Source organism: Macaca mulatta, chromosome 12, assembly GCF_049350105.2.
Source record: "Macaca mulatta isolate MMU2019108-1 chromosome 12, T2T-MMU8v2.0, whole genome shotgun sequence".
In the NCBI taxonomy this organism is placed as follows: domain Eukaryota; kingdom Metazoa; phylum Chordata; class Mammalia; order Primates; family Cercopithecidae; genus Macaca; species Macaca mulatta.
This window is the reverse complement of record NC_133417.1, coordinates 66,819,920-66,834,782: the sequence shown is the minus strand read 5'-3', so window position 1 is coordinate 66,834,782 and position 14,863 is coordinate 66,819,920. Positions and strand designations below refer to the sequence as shown.

General features: G+C 36.2%; 1 protein-coding gene across 8 annotated transcripts in view; it reads right to left on the bottom strand.

Annotated features, from left to right (window-relative positions):
* Nucleotides 1-1,517: 1,517 nt before the first annotated feature.
* SLC4A10 (solute carrier family 4 member 10) overlaps nucleotides 1,518-14,863 on the bottom strand; it is a 387,026-nt gene continuing 373,680 nt past the window's right edge. For 4 of the 8 annotated variants that reach the window (XM_077956433.1, XM_077956436.1, XM_077956432.1 and 1 more), the window contains 3 exons: nucleotides 12,504-12,571; nucleotides 9,944-10,060; nucleotides 1,523-3,599 (listed from right to left, as the gene is read on the bottom strand). In XM_077956433.1, coding sequence (XP_077812559.1) covers nucleotides 3,533-3,599; nucleotides 9,944-10,060; nucleotides 12,504-12,571 — 252 coding nt within the window. In that variant the 3' untranslated portion in view covers nucleotides 1,523-3,532. 8 annotated transcript variants of the gene reach the window in all.

Here is a 14,863-nt window from a genome sequence, read left to right as displayed (position 1 = left end):
TTAGGACATTGGGACATTCTGCAGGCATGGTGGGAGATGCTCTGTATGGTCATAAGTATTCTGTAATAATAGGTTGTAGCCAGCTTGGAAAGTGGCTGTTTTCAGACCATAAACATTAACCTTATAGGTGCCTTAAGAGCATTCTAGCTCTTCACTTCAAGATGGAATCATTCTGGTCATACTTCGTTAGACCAGAGGCCTAGTGGGCAGGGGTTCCTTCAATATCTGGAGTATATTTCCTTCCCCATTTCCATTCTAATTCATGTGCTAACTCTTCTATAATGTTTTCCTCAAAGTCTGCCCTATTCAAAAAATGGCTTTACTCATATGACCAACTCAGCACATGTCACATTATTTATAGCTATGTATCCACCCTGTCCTTAGAAGCAAGGATCATAGTCCTATTTCAAAGTACCAGCAGAAAGGATAGTATCCAGTACACCAACAGGAACTGAACTGGTGTGACAGTTGTATCAGTTAGCCACAGCTTTCCACAGAGAACATTAAAGGAGATCTCTAAAGTAAAAGTATTACCAGTAATCTTTGATTATTAGGCCTCTTCAAGGGGACTAACTATAATTAGCCTCTCAATGTAGACATTTAGAGAACCATCATATTATCCAAATGACTCTCATAAAACTTTCAAATGCCTGTAATCTCATTTCATTTCATTTCATTATGTGAATATATGAGATAGATACTAATATATTAGAAAAATTAGAATGCAATCTTGCAATGATAGTAAAATAGACAAGTGCCCAGGAGCAAATAGGCTAAAGTTAAGCCAAAACAGAGGTAGGTCAGTGCCATAGAAAACAGAATAAGTCACAATTTTAAAAGTCAAAAATCCTAAAAGATCTAGCAATCATGTTGAAATACAAGTTGCTTTTGGATCATTAGTGGAGAGTTTCTATCAAACTCTGGGTTTAAACTATATCAAGGAGACATTCAGATTATATGTTTCTATATTACATTATACAGGAAAAAACTTCCCAATATTGTAGGCTGTGAAACAGGAGCAATTACAAAGTAAACTCAGTAGTCAAGAGAAAAATACCAAGCAGTAGGTTAGATAGAATTCTGAATGCAATTATCTCCACAACACACTGCCAGATGGCTCCAAAAGAATAATGGTCCCATCTGACTTTTGTAAGAAACAGGGAGGAGACAAATTTTAGGAAATGCTTTCCCCATGGAAGTTAAAAACAGAAGTCTAAATAGAGTTCTAATAATGAGGAATACTACTAACGACCTTGGAGGTTTTTCCTAACATAAGAAACAATGTCATCTGCACCCATTTCTGGAAAAATGAGTAAATATATCCTTATATAGTTCTCATAATCTTCTGTTCATAAAGTTCAAATTGTTTACTCTTGAAACACACTCTTAAATTGTTTATATCACCAAGAGTTCTTAGCTTTGGGGGTGTCTAAATTTAAATATTATATTCAAACAATCAAAATGTTTTACACTGATTTACTAATTAAAACAAAGAAAAAAGACAAGACACTTTGTATCACAATTTAAAATGTGCAAGGAAATTAGTTAGGATAAATATTTATTTCCACATAACATTTCTTAATTGTGAAAAACACAATATCCTAGTCACATTTACACATTACTTAAACTTTTCGCTAAATTACATTCAAGATATTCAGTAATTTTGACCAGGAATCTGAAATTAGAAGTAAATATGTAATACTACATTTTTCTTATATTTTATATGATTTCAAAATATTAGGATTAACATAGGGATAGCTTTAAAATTCACACAAGAACAAATTGACTATAAAAATACTCAGAAATACAGAATTTCATTGGATATGATTGCTTATTCAAATAGGTGATCATGTGAAGATTTAAATTCACTATGATCATTTTCAACAGAACAGTTATTAATATATTAAAACACTAAGAGACTGCTTTGGGGAATCACTGGCTAAATCATAAAACAATGAAAATGTTTACAATGTATCTGTATTATAAAATACACAAAGGCAACACATTTGGAACAGAAAGTTTCTGTATTTTTTCAGCACTTATAAATATGAACTTCATTAACTTAAAATTCTTCTTTCTATAAATTTTAGGCTCATGTTCCATAAAAAGGGGGGCTCCTTAAAGAATTGTGAGGGGAATTTTTAAAAGGTATCAAAATGTAGAACTTAATGGAGGCTTTGTTGATTTTATTTCCTCTCATTAGTTTAATCACAAGAGGAACTTTTCCTCACTTTTCATGTGCACTTCCAAGCAGAGTACATAATTAACAGTCTGTAAAAGCCACAGGGCTCTGAATTATTGTAACGGAATATTGGAGTATTATAAAGTTGATGATTACTGCTCATTCTTAGGAAGCAAGAGCATTATGAGATTTAGTTTTATTAACTTCACATTCATTGAAAGTGAAATGAAATACTGTATTTTTAGTAATGTCCAAAACTTAACTTTCTCTCCCCTTATATAAGTTTAGTAAAGATGTATTATTTTATATGGACTGAAATATCTACAGAACCTTCTCAAATAGAATCTGAAATTTTCTTTTAAAAGACTGTTTTTCCACAACATGCATTTAATTTAAAAGTGGAAAAAAAACTGCAGAAAAAAATGACAATCGGACACCTGTTGGTCTAACATGAGAACATGATTCAGGATCAGCATTAAGCAGTGCATGACCATTAGCCGCAGAGTAACTGTACAGGAGTGGAATTTCACATACAATGATTCACCATGTGGCATTCCACAAGTATATGTTTATTTGGAAAACATCTGTTGTCAGTGGGAGACAAACTTAGCATATTTCTGATAAAGGTTTATATTGAAAAATCCCACAAAACCGTTACAAAGTTTTTCTAAAGCATTTCGTACAAGCCTAGTATTTGATCATTAGTCACAACTTGAATTTTAAGCAAATACTACTTAACTCTGCATTATGTCTGATTCTCCTTAACAAGTTGTAAATAGGTTTCTATATAGTTTTTCAAGTGACTTTAAGTTTTAGTTACATACAAATTGTTAAGTATTAAATGTATCATATTAAATCAAGGAAATGCATAAATACAATTATTAAAAAATGCTTTCAAACTAACTTTTTGATTTGGGTCTTTTGAAATAAGTCACTAACACTAAGCTATAAAAACTAAAAAGAAGTAAGACAACCTTTCAAAAATTCTTCTGAATGAAATTATCAGGCATCTTCAGGTCACTAAAGTAGGAAAATACAAACTAGGTAAATATGACTTATCTCTTTAAGGAAGCTATTGCTCTCATAAAACTGACAATCAGAATCCAGTTTACAAATGTCTAAGGTACAGCAAGGAACACACAGATTCTTGCCTTGGCTATTGTATCTGCTCGCAGGGGTGTCTCACTGCTCAGAAGTTTAAACACAGAAATGAAACAAGTATTGCACTACTTACAGTGTGAAGGTGGATTTGGGTTGAGGGACAGAATTTACACTACATGATCAAAGCAGTTTTATTAATAATTGTGACACTCTTCTCATATATATGTAAAAAATAAATTGAAGATCGAGTCATAGACAAGTCTCCCTGTCAACACCTTTCCCTGAGTCAGCTTTCTTCTCTTTTCGGCTTTCAATGCTACAGAAGGAAAAAAAGGAGACATTTATTACTGCAATCCAGCATGGCTACAATGAGATCTGCTTGCTCAGACTTAAAACCCGTCAACCCCAAAGCACCACAAGAGCCCTTAGGCATTGCTCTCTCATGCTGCGAAGCACAGATAGACAGCAACAATTAAAATCCTCTGCACTCAGTGAGATAGAAACCAAGAACTGCAGAGAAGGGGATATTCAAAAACAGACAATAAACAACAAAAATCAGACATTTTTTAAACAGTTCCAGAAACATGCAAGATTAATACCATGGTCCTCATTTGGGCAAGTGACTCACTGATGATTGTCGGAAATGTCAGCCATGCCCCCAACTTAAGACAGCGCCAACTCTAGTAAATGACACAAACAAGATGTCGCAGGAGGCATTTCTGGGCTCTGCTGCAAATGGCTCCTCTCTTGTGCATGGACTGGATCTTGACCTTTGATGAAGACTGTACCTTGACCAGGTTAGACAGACAGCTCCACTGGCCTGGAGGACAGGGTACCATGCACGCTGCTCTCCAGACACCTGTGCTATCTTTTTACAGACAAACCTTTACCCTGTATATCAGAGGAATGATGCTTCTCATAAAACTCATTCATTCTCAGATAAACTCATTCCCAAATGGCTTCTGTTTAATCTCACCCTCTCATTAACTTTACCAATGAGCAAACTGGTCATGTGACTCTACCATTTTTGTCTATTTGTCTATTTGTCCATTTGGTTTTTCCATTGTATAGTTTTCTTACTCTCATGCTGACAGTTTTCATGGAAAATTCAAATAATGTCATTACAGGGATGAAGTTCACACCATGTTCCAGAGAGGGCAGAAATGCTTTCTCCCTGATACTTGCAGCGCACAGCAAAACCCTCCTCATCTGAGGCTTCTATGTGATCCTCCCCACTGCTGACACAAAGGGCAGCCCATAGCCAGCTACTAAGGCCCTGGGCTGGACAAATCCATACATTTTTACTATTAACTTCGGCCCTTAATATAAATTTATGAAACACTTGATGATGGGCCGCACCCTTGGTTTTATAACTCTTCTCCAAGTAATAAAGTCATAAAACTCCATTTTTCTATTGGGACTCCTGTGCAGCTTTCTAAGTGGTCAATAACTTAGACACATTCTAAGAGTATGTTTTTTAAATTGTTTTTCCTCCAATTCAAGCTAGAAACAGCCCTTCTCAGTTGTCACCACCACCCGGCACCATCAGGTAAGAAGTGCCGGAGCTTCTGCCATCTGTGGCACGCTGCCAGCTCTGAGAGCTGGTGTGAGCGCGTGTCTATGGCGCCCGGGTTTGTGCCTGCCACACTTCTCAGCACATACTACTTACAGGTCAGAGCAAAGCAACTTTTCTCCCTTTTCTTTTCTCCTTCCATGAGAAAAGATGACAGTGTGCACATGATGTGTTGAGAGCCTTAACTCGTATTTTTAACTCCTCTATCTGTATGACTCACTTTCTTCTACTTTAAGTTCCTTTTATATGACAAGTGTCTGCTCTCCTGCTTTCCAAATTAACTTTTCCTTAAGCTCTACCTGCCTTCCAGTCTCTTCTGCCAAACAAAGTCAATGAAAAAGGGCAGCACTGGGCTGGGTGTTGGAAGATCTAGGTTCAGTTTTCAGAAGCTCAGAATGAGCTGCATGACCTTGGACTAGTTTTTTAATCTCTCTGAGACTTGGTTTCTTCATCTGTAAAACTGGTTTTGGACTAGATGGCTTCTAGGTTCTCTTGTAGTGTGAATTCCAGAATTCTGAGCTGGTATTCCCAATTCCAATGAACTCTTATTTTTTTTTTGAAAGATAGAATAACAGATCCTATCTGTAGGAGATTATAGGACAGAAACATACTGGTCTCTATACATATGCAATTATTGTGTGCACAATACTTTGAAACGTAGGAGGTGTTCCACAACCTTTTGATAAATGAATGTGTTCCAAGTGGCACTATTAGTCACCAAGCCGTAAATAAAAATATTCATAATATCAATTTGATCCACAGATGTGCTTCCTCCTGATTCCTTGCTTCGGTGGTTTGGTTACAAAACGATAACCTATTAAAAGACTGGGGTTTTTTTTTTCCCTCTTCATCATAACCATAGTTTTGGTATCAGATTAGATTTCACAAACTATGAAGCAGAAATTTTATAACCAGCTCAAGACCTCTAGGATCTATTGTTCTGAATTACTTGTTACGTTCACTTTTGTGGAGGTCAACCAATTTTAAGCTTTCATTGTAACAGGCATGTATTATGCATCTGTTATCTGTCATCGTAATAAACATACATTGCATATCTATTATATGCCAGGAACTCCACAATGACCTAGGAATACAAGATAGATAAGAGTGTCCCTGCCTTTGAGGAGTTAAAATTTAAAATATAAGGAAGTAATATTTTAAGAGAGGGCAAAAAGTGACGTGGTGCTAAGTAAACTATGAAACTATTACTTTTTAACGTCACTAAAATAGTGTTTTTTTGTTTGTTTTTGTTTCATTTGTTTGTTTTTGAGACGGAGTTTTGCTCTGTTGCCCAGGTTGGAGTGCAGTGGCACAATCTTGGCTCACTGCAACCTCCGCCTCACAGATTCAAGTGATTCTCCTGCCTTCGCCTCCTGAGTAGGTGGGATTACAGGTGTGCACCACCATACCCAACTAATTTTTGTATTTTTAGTAGAGATGGGGTTTCACCATGTTGGTCAGGCTGGTCTTCAACTCCTGAGCTCAAGTGATCCGCTAGCCTCGGCCTCCCAAAGTGCTGAGATTATAGGTGTGAGCCACCACACCCAGCCTAAAGTCGTTTTTATGAATAATATTTCCAATAAGTCATGAGAGAGCCCAAGCCTAGGCAATCATTGCAAAGAAAGAGAATCTGGGATAGAAAAAGGTGGTGGGGGAGTGCAGGAGTGGGTGTTGGGGGGTAGAGCAGATAGTCCCAGAGACTAGCCTCTGTCACCAAGGCAAAGCTAAGTGCTGCTTTTCCTCACATTGCCAAGGACCTTCTCCAGACACACTGATCTTGGGTGTGGGTTTTATCAAATGGATCAGTTGTTAACCTGTTCTGATGCAATGTGGTCATTAATGAGCCCTATTTTCACCAGCCCATTGAATATGCTGCAGAGGCTCTTGTCACACATATGTATGACATCACGATCAAAATTAGACATCCTCCAGATAAGACAGAATTTGCAGTTAGTTCTCAGATTCTACTGTCAGTTAAACTAGATAAAATATTTTTGACAACAAAAAGTGAATGATATAATTGAGAAAATATAACTTGGATTCAAAATTCCATGAAAACAGGTTTCTAGGCTTCTCTGACACATATTATAGCACAGGATGGAAAATAACTCAGAACGGGGGGTGTCAAAGGTTGCATGGATGCCAGCTCAGGACTCAGGAGATACAGACCCTAGTAACCTGCTCTTTGGGCCTCTTTTTGCCAATGGATACTCTACCAGTTACTCTACTAAAATTTACTCTACTAAATTTTCACAGCTCCTGGTCATGATGTTTTAAAGCCTTTAACAGATACCATGAAAAGGAAGTGGCTTTGGGAGCCTTATTAGTATCAGTGGTTTTAGAATTCTGTAAGTCATACACTTTCTGCCAGAGTTTCTACTGTAATGAGGATAAAAGAGATTAACTACCTACCAAGGATGTTTCTCACATGGAAAACCACAAATGCGATCACATCAAAACGTAAGGAAAGCTGGATAAACTTTCATTCTACAATAGTTTGAATCTCACATTAGTGAAAATACATTTAAATAATAAGAAACAAGTAGTTCCATCTAAAGATAAAGGATAGTCTATTGAAAATTAGACCTCCTTTAAAGCACATTATATTGTTCATTAGAGTCAACCCATTGTATAAAGTCATCTAGATACATATTTTTAAAACAAAAAGATTTTTCTGGTGAAGAGTATCAATTGACTTTAAGGAGTAGTTAAAATATCATGTCACAAGACTTTTGCTAGAAACAAAGAAAAATAGAGGAAAAGTTTGGACTTTGAATCCATTTAATACAGGAAGAAAAAATTTTACAGGTTTGATTGTTTCAAATTTTCCACATATTGACCATCAAGGGCATTTTATTTTGAGCTCATAAGCCTGGATTTAACCTTTTTTTTTTAAATCAGAAAAATGTCATATTTTTCACGTGACAAGTACACATTGCAATGGGCTTGAGAAACTGCCCTTATCATAATTCTGATTTTCTTCAAAAGTACTAGCAAAACAGAGAATTACTATGAGAAATATTTATCAGAACTGTAGCAAGGATCTTTGAGAAAGGAAGTTATAGCATGTTTTAGAATAAAATGTTACTTTGTCCTGAGCCAAGCAAAGAAATACATGAAAGTTTTAAAGTCCTATTAAGACAGAAAACACCAACCAAAAGCCTTTGAGAGGGAGCCCATTGAGTTATTTATTAATATATTATCTTCATTTGTAGTAAATATTAAAGGTGGTTGAGAGAGAGAGACAGAGAGAGAGAGAACTAATTCCCAGCTTCTGGGATGAAGAGTCTATACACCTGCTGTTTGTCTTGTCTTGTTCATACTGTTTGGTATAGAGATGACACTGAAGCAGCATGCCATTTTGGGGTGACAAAAACCAGCAATAAGAGATATATTCTCCAAGTCTAATGTAGCCTCTTTCTCTTGCCCCTGTTTCCAGTGATGTCTCATGAAGTGAGATACAGCTTGCCAGTTTGGAGGCATGGTGGTACATAATGGAGGCTCTCAGCTTTGTAATTTCTCTCTCTCTTTTTTTTTATTGACAGAGTCTCTATTGCCCAGACTGGAGTCAGTGGCACAGTCTCAGCTCACTGAAACCTCTGCCTTCTGGGCTCAGGCGATCCTCCTGCCTCAGCCTCCCAAATAGCTGGGATTACAGGCATCCACCACCATGCCTAGCTATTTTTTTTTTTTTTTTTGTATTTTTAGTACAGAGGAGATTTCACCATGTTGGCCAAGCTTGTCTTGAACTCCTGACCTCAAGTGATCCGCCCACCTTGACATCCCAAAATGCTGGGATTACAGGCATGAGCCACTGCACCCAGTGAGCTTTTCAATCTCTTAAAGGGACAAATTTAATTTTCCCTATCCATAAATTTGATGCCATTACTAACTATAGTTCTGTGAAACTTTTTGATTATACATGATGCATCTGTATAAATCAAGGAAGGAATAAAGTTTATTCAAGTTTCAGACTAACTTAAAGAGCTGAGTCGTTACAGAAATACCATCAAACTTAGTCTGCTACTGGACCTGAGCCCAACACTCTCCATGCCTTTTGCCTCCCCAAAACTCACACAGAGGACATAGACTGACCAGGTTTCTAGAAGACACCATTTAACATAAGGAAATGCAACCAAGGAATAGGTTTGAGGGAGAGGGTCTTACCTTTGGGGAATCAGCTTCTAGAGTGATTAGGAAGGGGAGCTTATGACAAAAATGTAATATAAAAATTAAGTAGAAAAAGTTAATTTAAGGTTACGAAAATAAAGGAACTTAATAATTATAGTAAACACTGCCCCAAATCCCTCAATCACTCTCTAACAAAAAGAGATATTAGCAAAACATACGAATTCCTTTTTCTTCAGATCAGCATCTAAGAAGACTGGGTGATTTGAACTCTTATTTATAAATCCTGGAAAACTCAGCTGGAAATCCTATGATGACTGTTGATATTTAGGGACACACTCTTCCCCCAGCATGCACTTAAAACTACCATCCACAACTGCAGGAGTTGTTTGTACGTTTACACACAGAGAAGTAAGAATGGATAGAACTTTTAGGAGTTGAAAGTTTTGGGATAAGAAGTTTAGGGAAGACTTTTCAGGGGGTTGGAATCAGGACTAGGGCTACACTAAATATAAACATTTATGCATATTTATAAAATATAAATATAAAAACACACACAATGCATATCAGTCTAAAAAAGGGAAAATAAGGGAGTGCAAAATGTGGCCAGACATCTAAAGGGGTCCTGGGGGAAGTGAGTGATGAGGGAATAAAATAAAATCATACTGAAAAATAGTAGGCCAAGATGAATGTCCAAAAATGTCATGCACTGTGACTCATTTCTAGCACAGTTCCCCCACCACAGTAATAGCTTTGGAGTAAGTTATTAATTTGAAAAGGAGATGTTGAAAAACATACCAACATTTGAAATAATTACAATTTATATCCACTTTCAGAAAGAATTTTCTGGAATATTTTAGATCTAAATTTGATGGAAACCAATATTATTCTTTTGCTTATGGTTTATGTCAAAAAACAACTGGAATTAGTATAAATTCTTATTATTTTAAAATCCAAACCTTTTAGAAGGAAAGCTTGACTCCTTATCTTTTGAGTTATCGGCAGTGATCAGAAGGTTCCTCCACAAGGCAGTCTTTGACATTTCATCAGATATATTGATCACAGATGGATCATCTCTAGACAGGAGTTTCCCCAAATGAAATAATAAGCATTACATAGTAACTGCAGTTTTTCAATGACAGAAACTAAATATAAGAAAATCATGTATCTATGAAGAGCATTTTTCCCAATTTTTAAATTGTGGCAAAATACACACAACATAAAATGTACTACCTTAACTATTTTTAAAAGTACATTTCAGGGTTATTAAATACATTCATAATGTTGTGCAACCATCACCACCGTCCATCTCCAGAACTCTTTTTATCCTATAAAACTGGAACTCCGTACCCACTAAACCATAACTCTCCATTTCCTCTTCCTTCCAGTCCCTGGCAACCACCATTCCACTTTCTGTCTCTAGGTTTCTGACTTCTCTAAGTGCCTCATATAAGCAGAATCATACAGTATGTGTCTTTTTGTGACTGGCTTATTTCATTTAGTATAATATCCTCAAGGTTCATCCGTGTTGTAGCATATGTCAGAATTTCCTCCTTTTAAAACCTGGATAATGTTCCATTGTATGTATATGCCCCAATTTGTTTACTGTACAGTATTTTTGATAATTAAAAATGAAGAAGTATTGAATATTTCTCTTAATTATTGAAAACAATCTGTGAAAAATATAAAAATCTAAAGAAAATATGCTAGTTGTATGGATACTGATTTGGCCTGTGGTATTCTTAATTCATTTCAAATTACAGAGAATGGGTTCCACATGTCCATTGCTTAAACTCTTGCCCCTAACATCATAAAATCCTAATTACTTCCCTCCTTTGCTCAGACCTTGAAGTGGCTCCCAGTCACTCAGAGTCAATGCCAAGTCCTTATAATGGCCTAAAGGCTCTGTCCCCACCTCACTCTGATTTCACCTCCTGCCACTGCACCCCTGCTCATTCCTTTCCACCACCAATGCAGTAGCCTCCTGACTGTTTAGGAACACAATGGGCATGGTGCTCCCTGGGGGCCTTGTCCTTGCTCTTCCCTCTGCTCATCATGTCCCTTCACATGAAGCAACTCAGCCCCTTCTTTGTTCAAATGCCACCTTTTCATATGACCCTGATTGGTGATAGGTCACAAGAGAGGAACAAATGCAACTTTTCAGAGGAGCAAAACCTTGGGTCTCCCTCTCTTGCCCAATCTGGAAATGTGTTCTTCAGTTCCTCTAAACCCTCCAACTGTTTTGGTCTTCATAGAAAGATAGTTTCCTGGTAATTCAAAGCATCAGATTGACTACTTTCTTAAAAAAAGCATCAAGTGGAATAGACATTTTTCATGATATTATGTGAGGAAGAGTCTTCTGAGCGAAAGATTTTTAAAAATACTTGATTGAAGGCAGCTATACAATTTTTTTAAATGCAGCACTACTTAGATTGTTTCATATGCTAATATGCATTGTGAATCTTCAAACTGGAGTGCATTTTGGAACATTTTTTTCAAATTTATTTAACCACACAGCCCTTTTGAGAGTGGTACCACATGAGACTAGGTTTCTATTGAATACACTTGGAAATATGCTGGTTCAACTAAACAATCAACAGGATTTTAAAATTTAAATGTTGTAAAAAAGAAAAAAAAAGGTAAAACATCTTATACTTGTGCTCCCTCTTAAGTGGGAGATGATTTTTTTTTTTAAATTCTAGGGAATATGATTTTAGAGTCAAACCCTAAAGATCCAGAAAATTCTCTCCTATTTTGGTTTTTAACACCATGACAAATTCCCTTCTCAGAAAAAGTCTCTGCATTTTTATTGGCATAACCTGAAATTATTCATAAAGACTTTGAGACTGTAAAATTCGGCACTAATTGATACTTAGAATTGTACAAGAAAACTATTTAAACTAAACTATATTGAGAGGGAGACAGAGAAGAGAGAGAGAGGGGAGAATTTTGGGCCAAATGTTTGCAAATGTTTTCTTTATAACTTCAGTAGTTTGCTTTCTTTTGCTATGTCTTTGTACATAAAGATGAGCAAATTTTGGAGAATTGAATAAATATTTCCTAAAATGACTGATATGACTGAATCATTTAACTTAAGAAATAGATTATCTTTTTGGAAATTCCTTTTTTTAGGGGCAAATTCCCAGAGATAAAACATTTAATTGTGATCAACTTAGTGAATACCTAGGTCATTTATACCAGAAATGACCCTTGATCTGTCTTCTGGTGCTACTTTCTGAGAATATGAAAGGGATCTTCCATACACATTATAAAACAGGAGAAGGAAAGACTTCAGACAACAGCTTCCTGCTTCACTTCATGTAATGCAATTTGATTATAGTCACACACCTATTATTGGCAAAACTTAGTAGTAGGACCCAGGTTATCTAACTCTTAGTTCTTTCTACTCTAATACAAATTCAAGAAACCTCTCTGAGGATCTACACAGTATGAAATTCTTAAATAAATTATATAACAATGCATTACTTAAATTGATGTGTTTTTAAATTTATGTCTTACCTATAGTGTCCTTCCAATGGGAGTTGTACTGTGCCCTCATCTTCCATAGCTAGCATACTTTGTTCTTCCTGAAAAGACAAATGTAAAGTGTATAAAGTGAACCTGATGAGTCTCCATTTTACATTAAAGAAGAAACACAGATTAATGTTTCATTATCTCATTAACCTCAAGACCTTCCACTCTGTTTGCATTTATTAATGTTAGCATAGGTCCTTTCAATAAAGTATCAGCTACCAAGAACATAAGTAATTAATGAGAGTCTCATAACACAAAGTAATTTAAATGCTAACAATAATCTCCTTCATGTCACTCAATAAAAAACATGTTAATTTCTAAGCATACTTTTAAAAAATTAATCTAATTTTCATAAGAAAAAAGTATGGGTGATATAATCAGTTTTATTGTTATAAAGGTGAAATTATATTCCTGGAATGTTCTATGAGGAGGGGTTGACGGATGTACTCAGAACAGTGGTTCTCAAACTTCAGTTTACATCGGAATTCCCTGGTGGGCTTGTTAGCAATATTCCCCAGAAGATCTGACTCCATAAGTCTGGAGTATAGAGGGCATAAGAAGTTCTAGTTCTAACAAGTTTCCAGGTGATGTTGATTATGCTGGTCTGGTGACCATATTTAAAGAACCACTACTCTAGAGAGTTGGAAGGAGACAGTAAAAGATATTAATATCTTCCTGTATGGATCAAAACACAGATGTGTCTTGAGAGAGGAGGAAATGGAAGGTTTGACTCCATTTGGATGTGTTTTAGGCTTTTGTTTCACACTTCAACTTTCTTCTTATAATGACAATATTCCATCTTTCCTCAAAGGGTGGAAATGATTTTTATATTCATACATGCATTTCTTCATACATAGCATTTTAAAACTAAATCTTTGGGATGAAGATAATCTTACGGCTACCATACCAAAAAATTCTGGTTTCATTTTCAAATAATGTTATCATCAAAATTTTTCCATGAACCAAAAAAAGACAGTTATTCATAGATTATAGCTTTTATTTAATACATTTATTTAAAAATGGGTCAGTTCAGATAATTACTTCAGGCCATTTAAAAATGTTAGAACTACTGGTTCTAACTCCAGAAATGGAATTTTAAAATCTATAAACATAAAAAATGAGTTGACCCGCTGCCCAAATAGAAACTGATGAAAGAAAATAGGGATGACCCCAAAGGCTCATTTCCTCTTTCAGTAGCTTAGCAGAGCTAAGCCGGCCTGAACCAGCTTCCGGAGACACCTTGATCTTTGGCTGATTTTATTATTCCCGGCATGCAAGACTTTTCCTAGTGTCCTTGGTAATCAGACCTTGATCCCCTCTCGGATATCCCATAGTCTGAATATTCCATGCCATATTTCTTGTTACCTAAAGAAACAAGTGTTTTCTAGTGCCTCTTCAGCTAACCTATGAACATACAATGCAATGTGGGAGCAGATCTCATTTCTCTCTTGGAGTACTCTCCCATGCTGGTCAAGGAAAGCCCCTCTCTCCTGGGACTTTGACTGTGGTGCATATGGAGTCTCTATGCCCGCTCTATGCTTCGGGATAATGGAGATGCCAGAGACTGCATGAGCTCTGCTACTTCCATGCTTAGAAGCTTTCCCCAGAAACCCTATGTTGTATTTGTTCTCTGTGAAGCTAATGGCATGTGCATTACCCTTTTTGGTAACTAATTTTATTTTCTCTCTTTGCTGTTCTTCAAGGAGAAAGTTTTCTTTTATGGCCTATCAAATGTATTCTACTTGTATATTGTGCCTATTCTCCTTGTCATTTGGCCACACTATCAGAACTAAGTCAAGGTGAACGGAGATTACCATTGGTTTGAAATCATCCATTCAGGCATTTTAGCAGAGCTGATCTGCAGCCTAGATTGAGGCTTGCCTTCAACTGAGTGAGTCATAATATATGAAATATATTACATACATAATATATCTTGCAGGCACATCCTGGCAGTCATGGGCAGAGCATATGTATCATTTCAGGTAGAAAAGGTTCCTTTATCTATAGCAAAGGTTATCTTAAGATACATGGAGGGACATAAAAAGTAGACACTCAGTGATACCAAAGGCTACATAAGCAAAGACAAGATGCAATTCTTTCCTTGGTTGCCCACTGAAAGGTGAAGCCTGGTATATGATAACATTTCTGGCTCATCAAGAGTAAAATGTCAAGAAGCAAGGTAGAATGGTTTAAGAAAGAGTAAAATGCAAAAAAAGCTGAAGAGAAGAACAGTGCTGTTGGTGCTTAGGTTACCTGGCAGCAGAAAACAAATGTTCAAGATTCAATCTAACAGCAAAAAATTGGACCAAAGCTTTGGGAACAATTTTGGTTTTTCTTCAGATGAT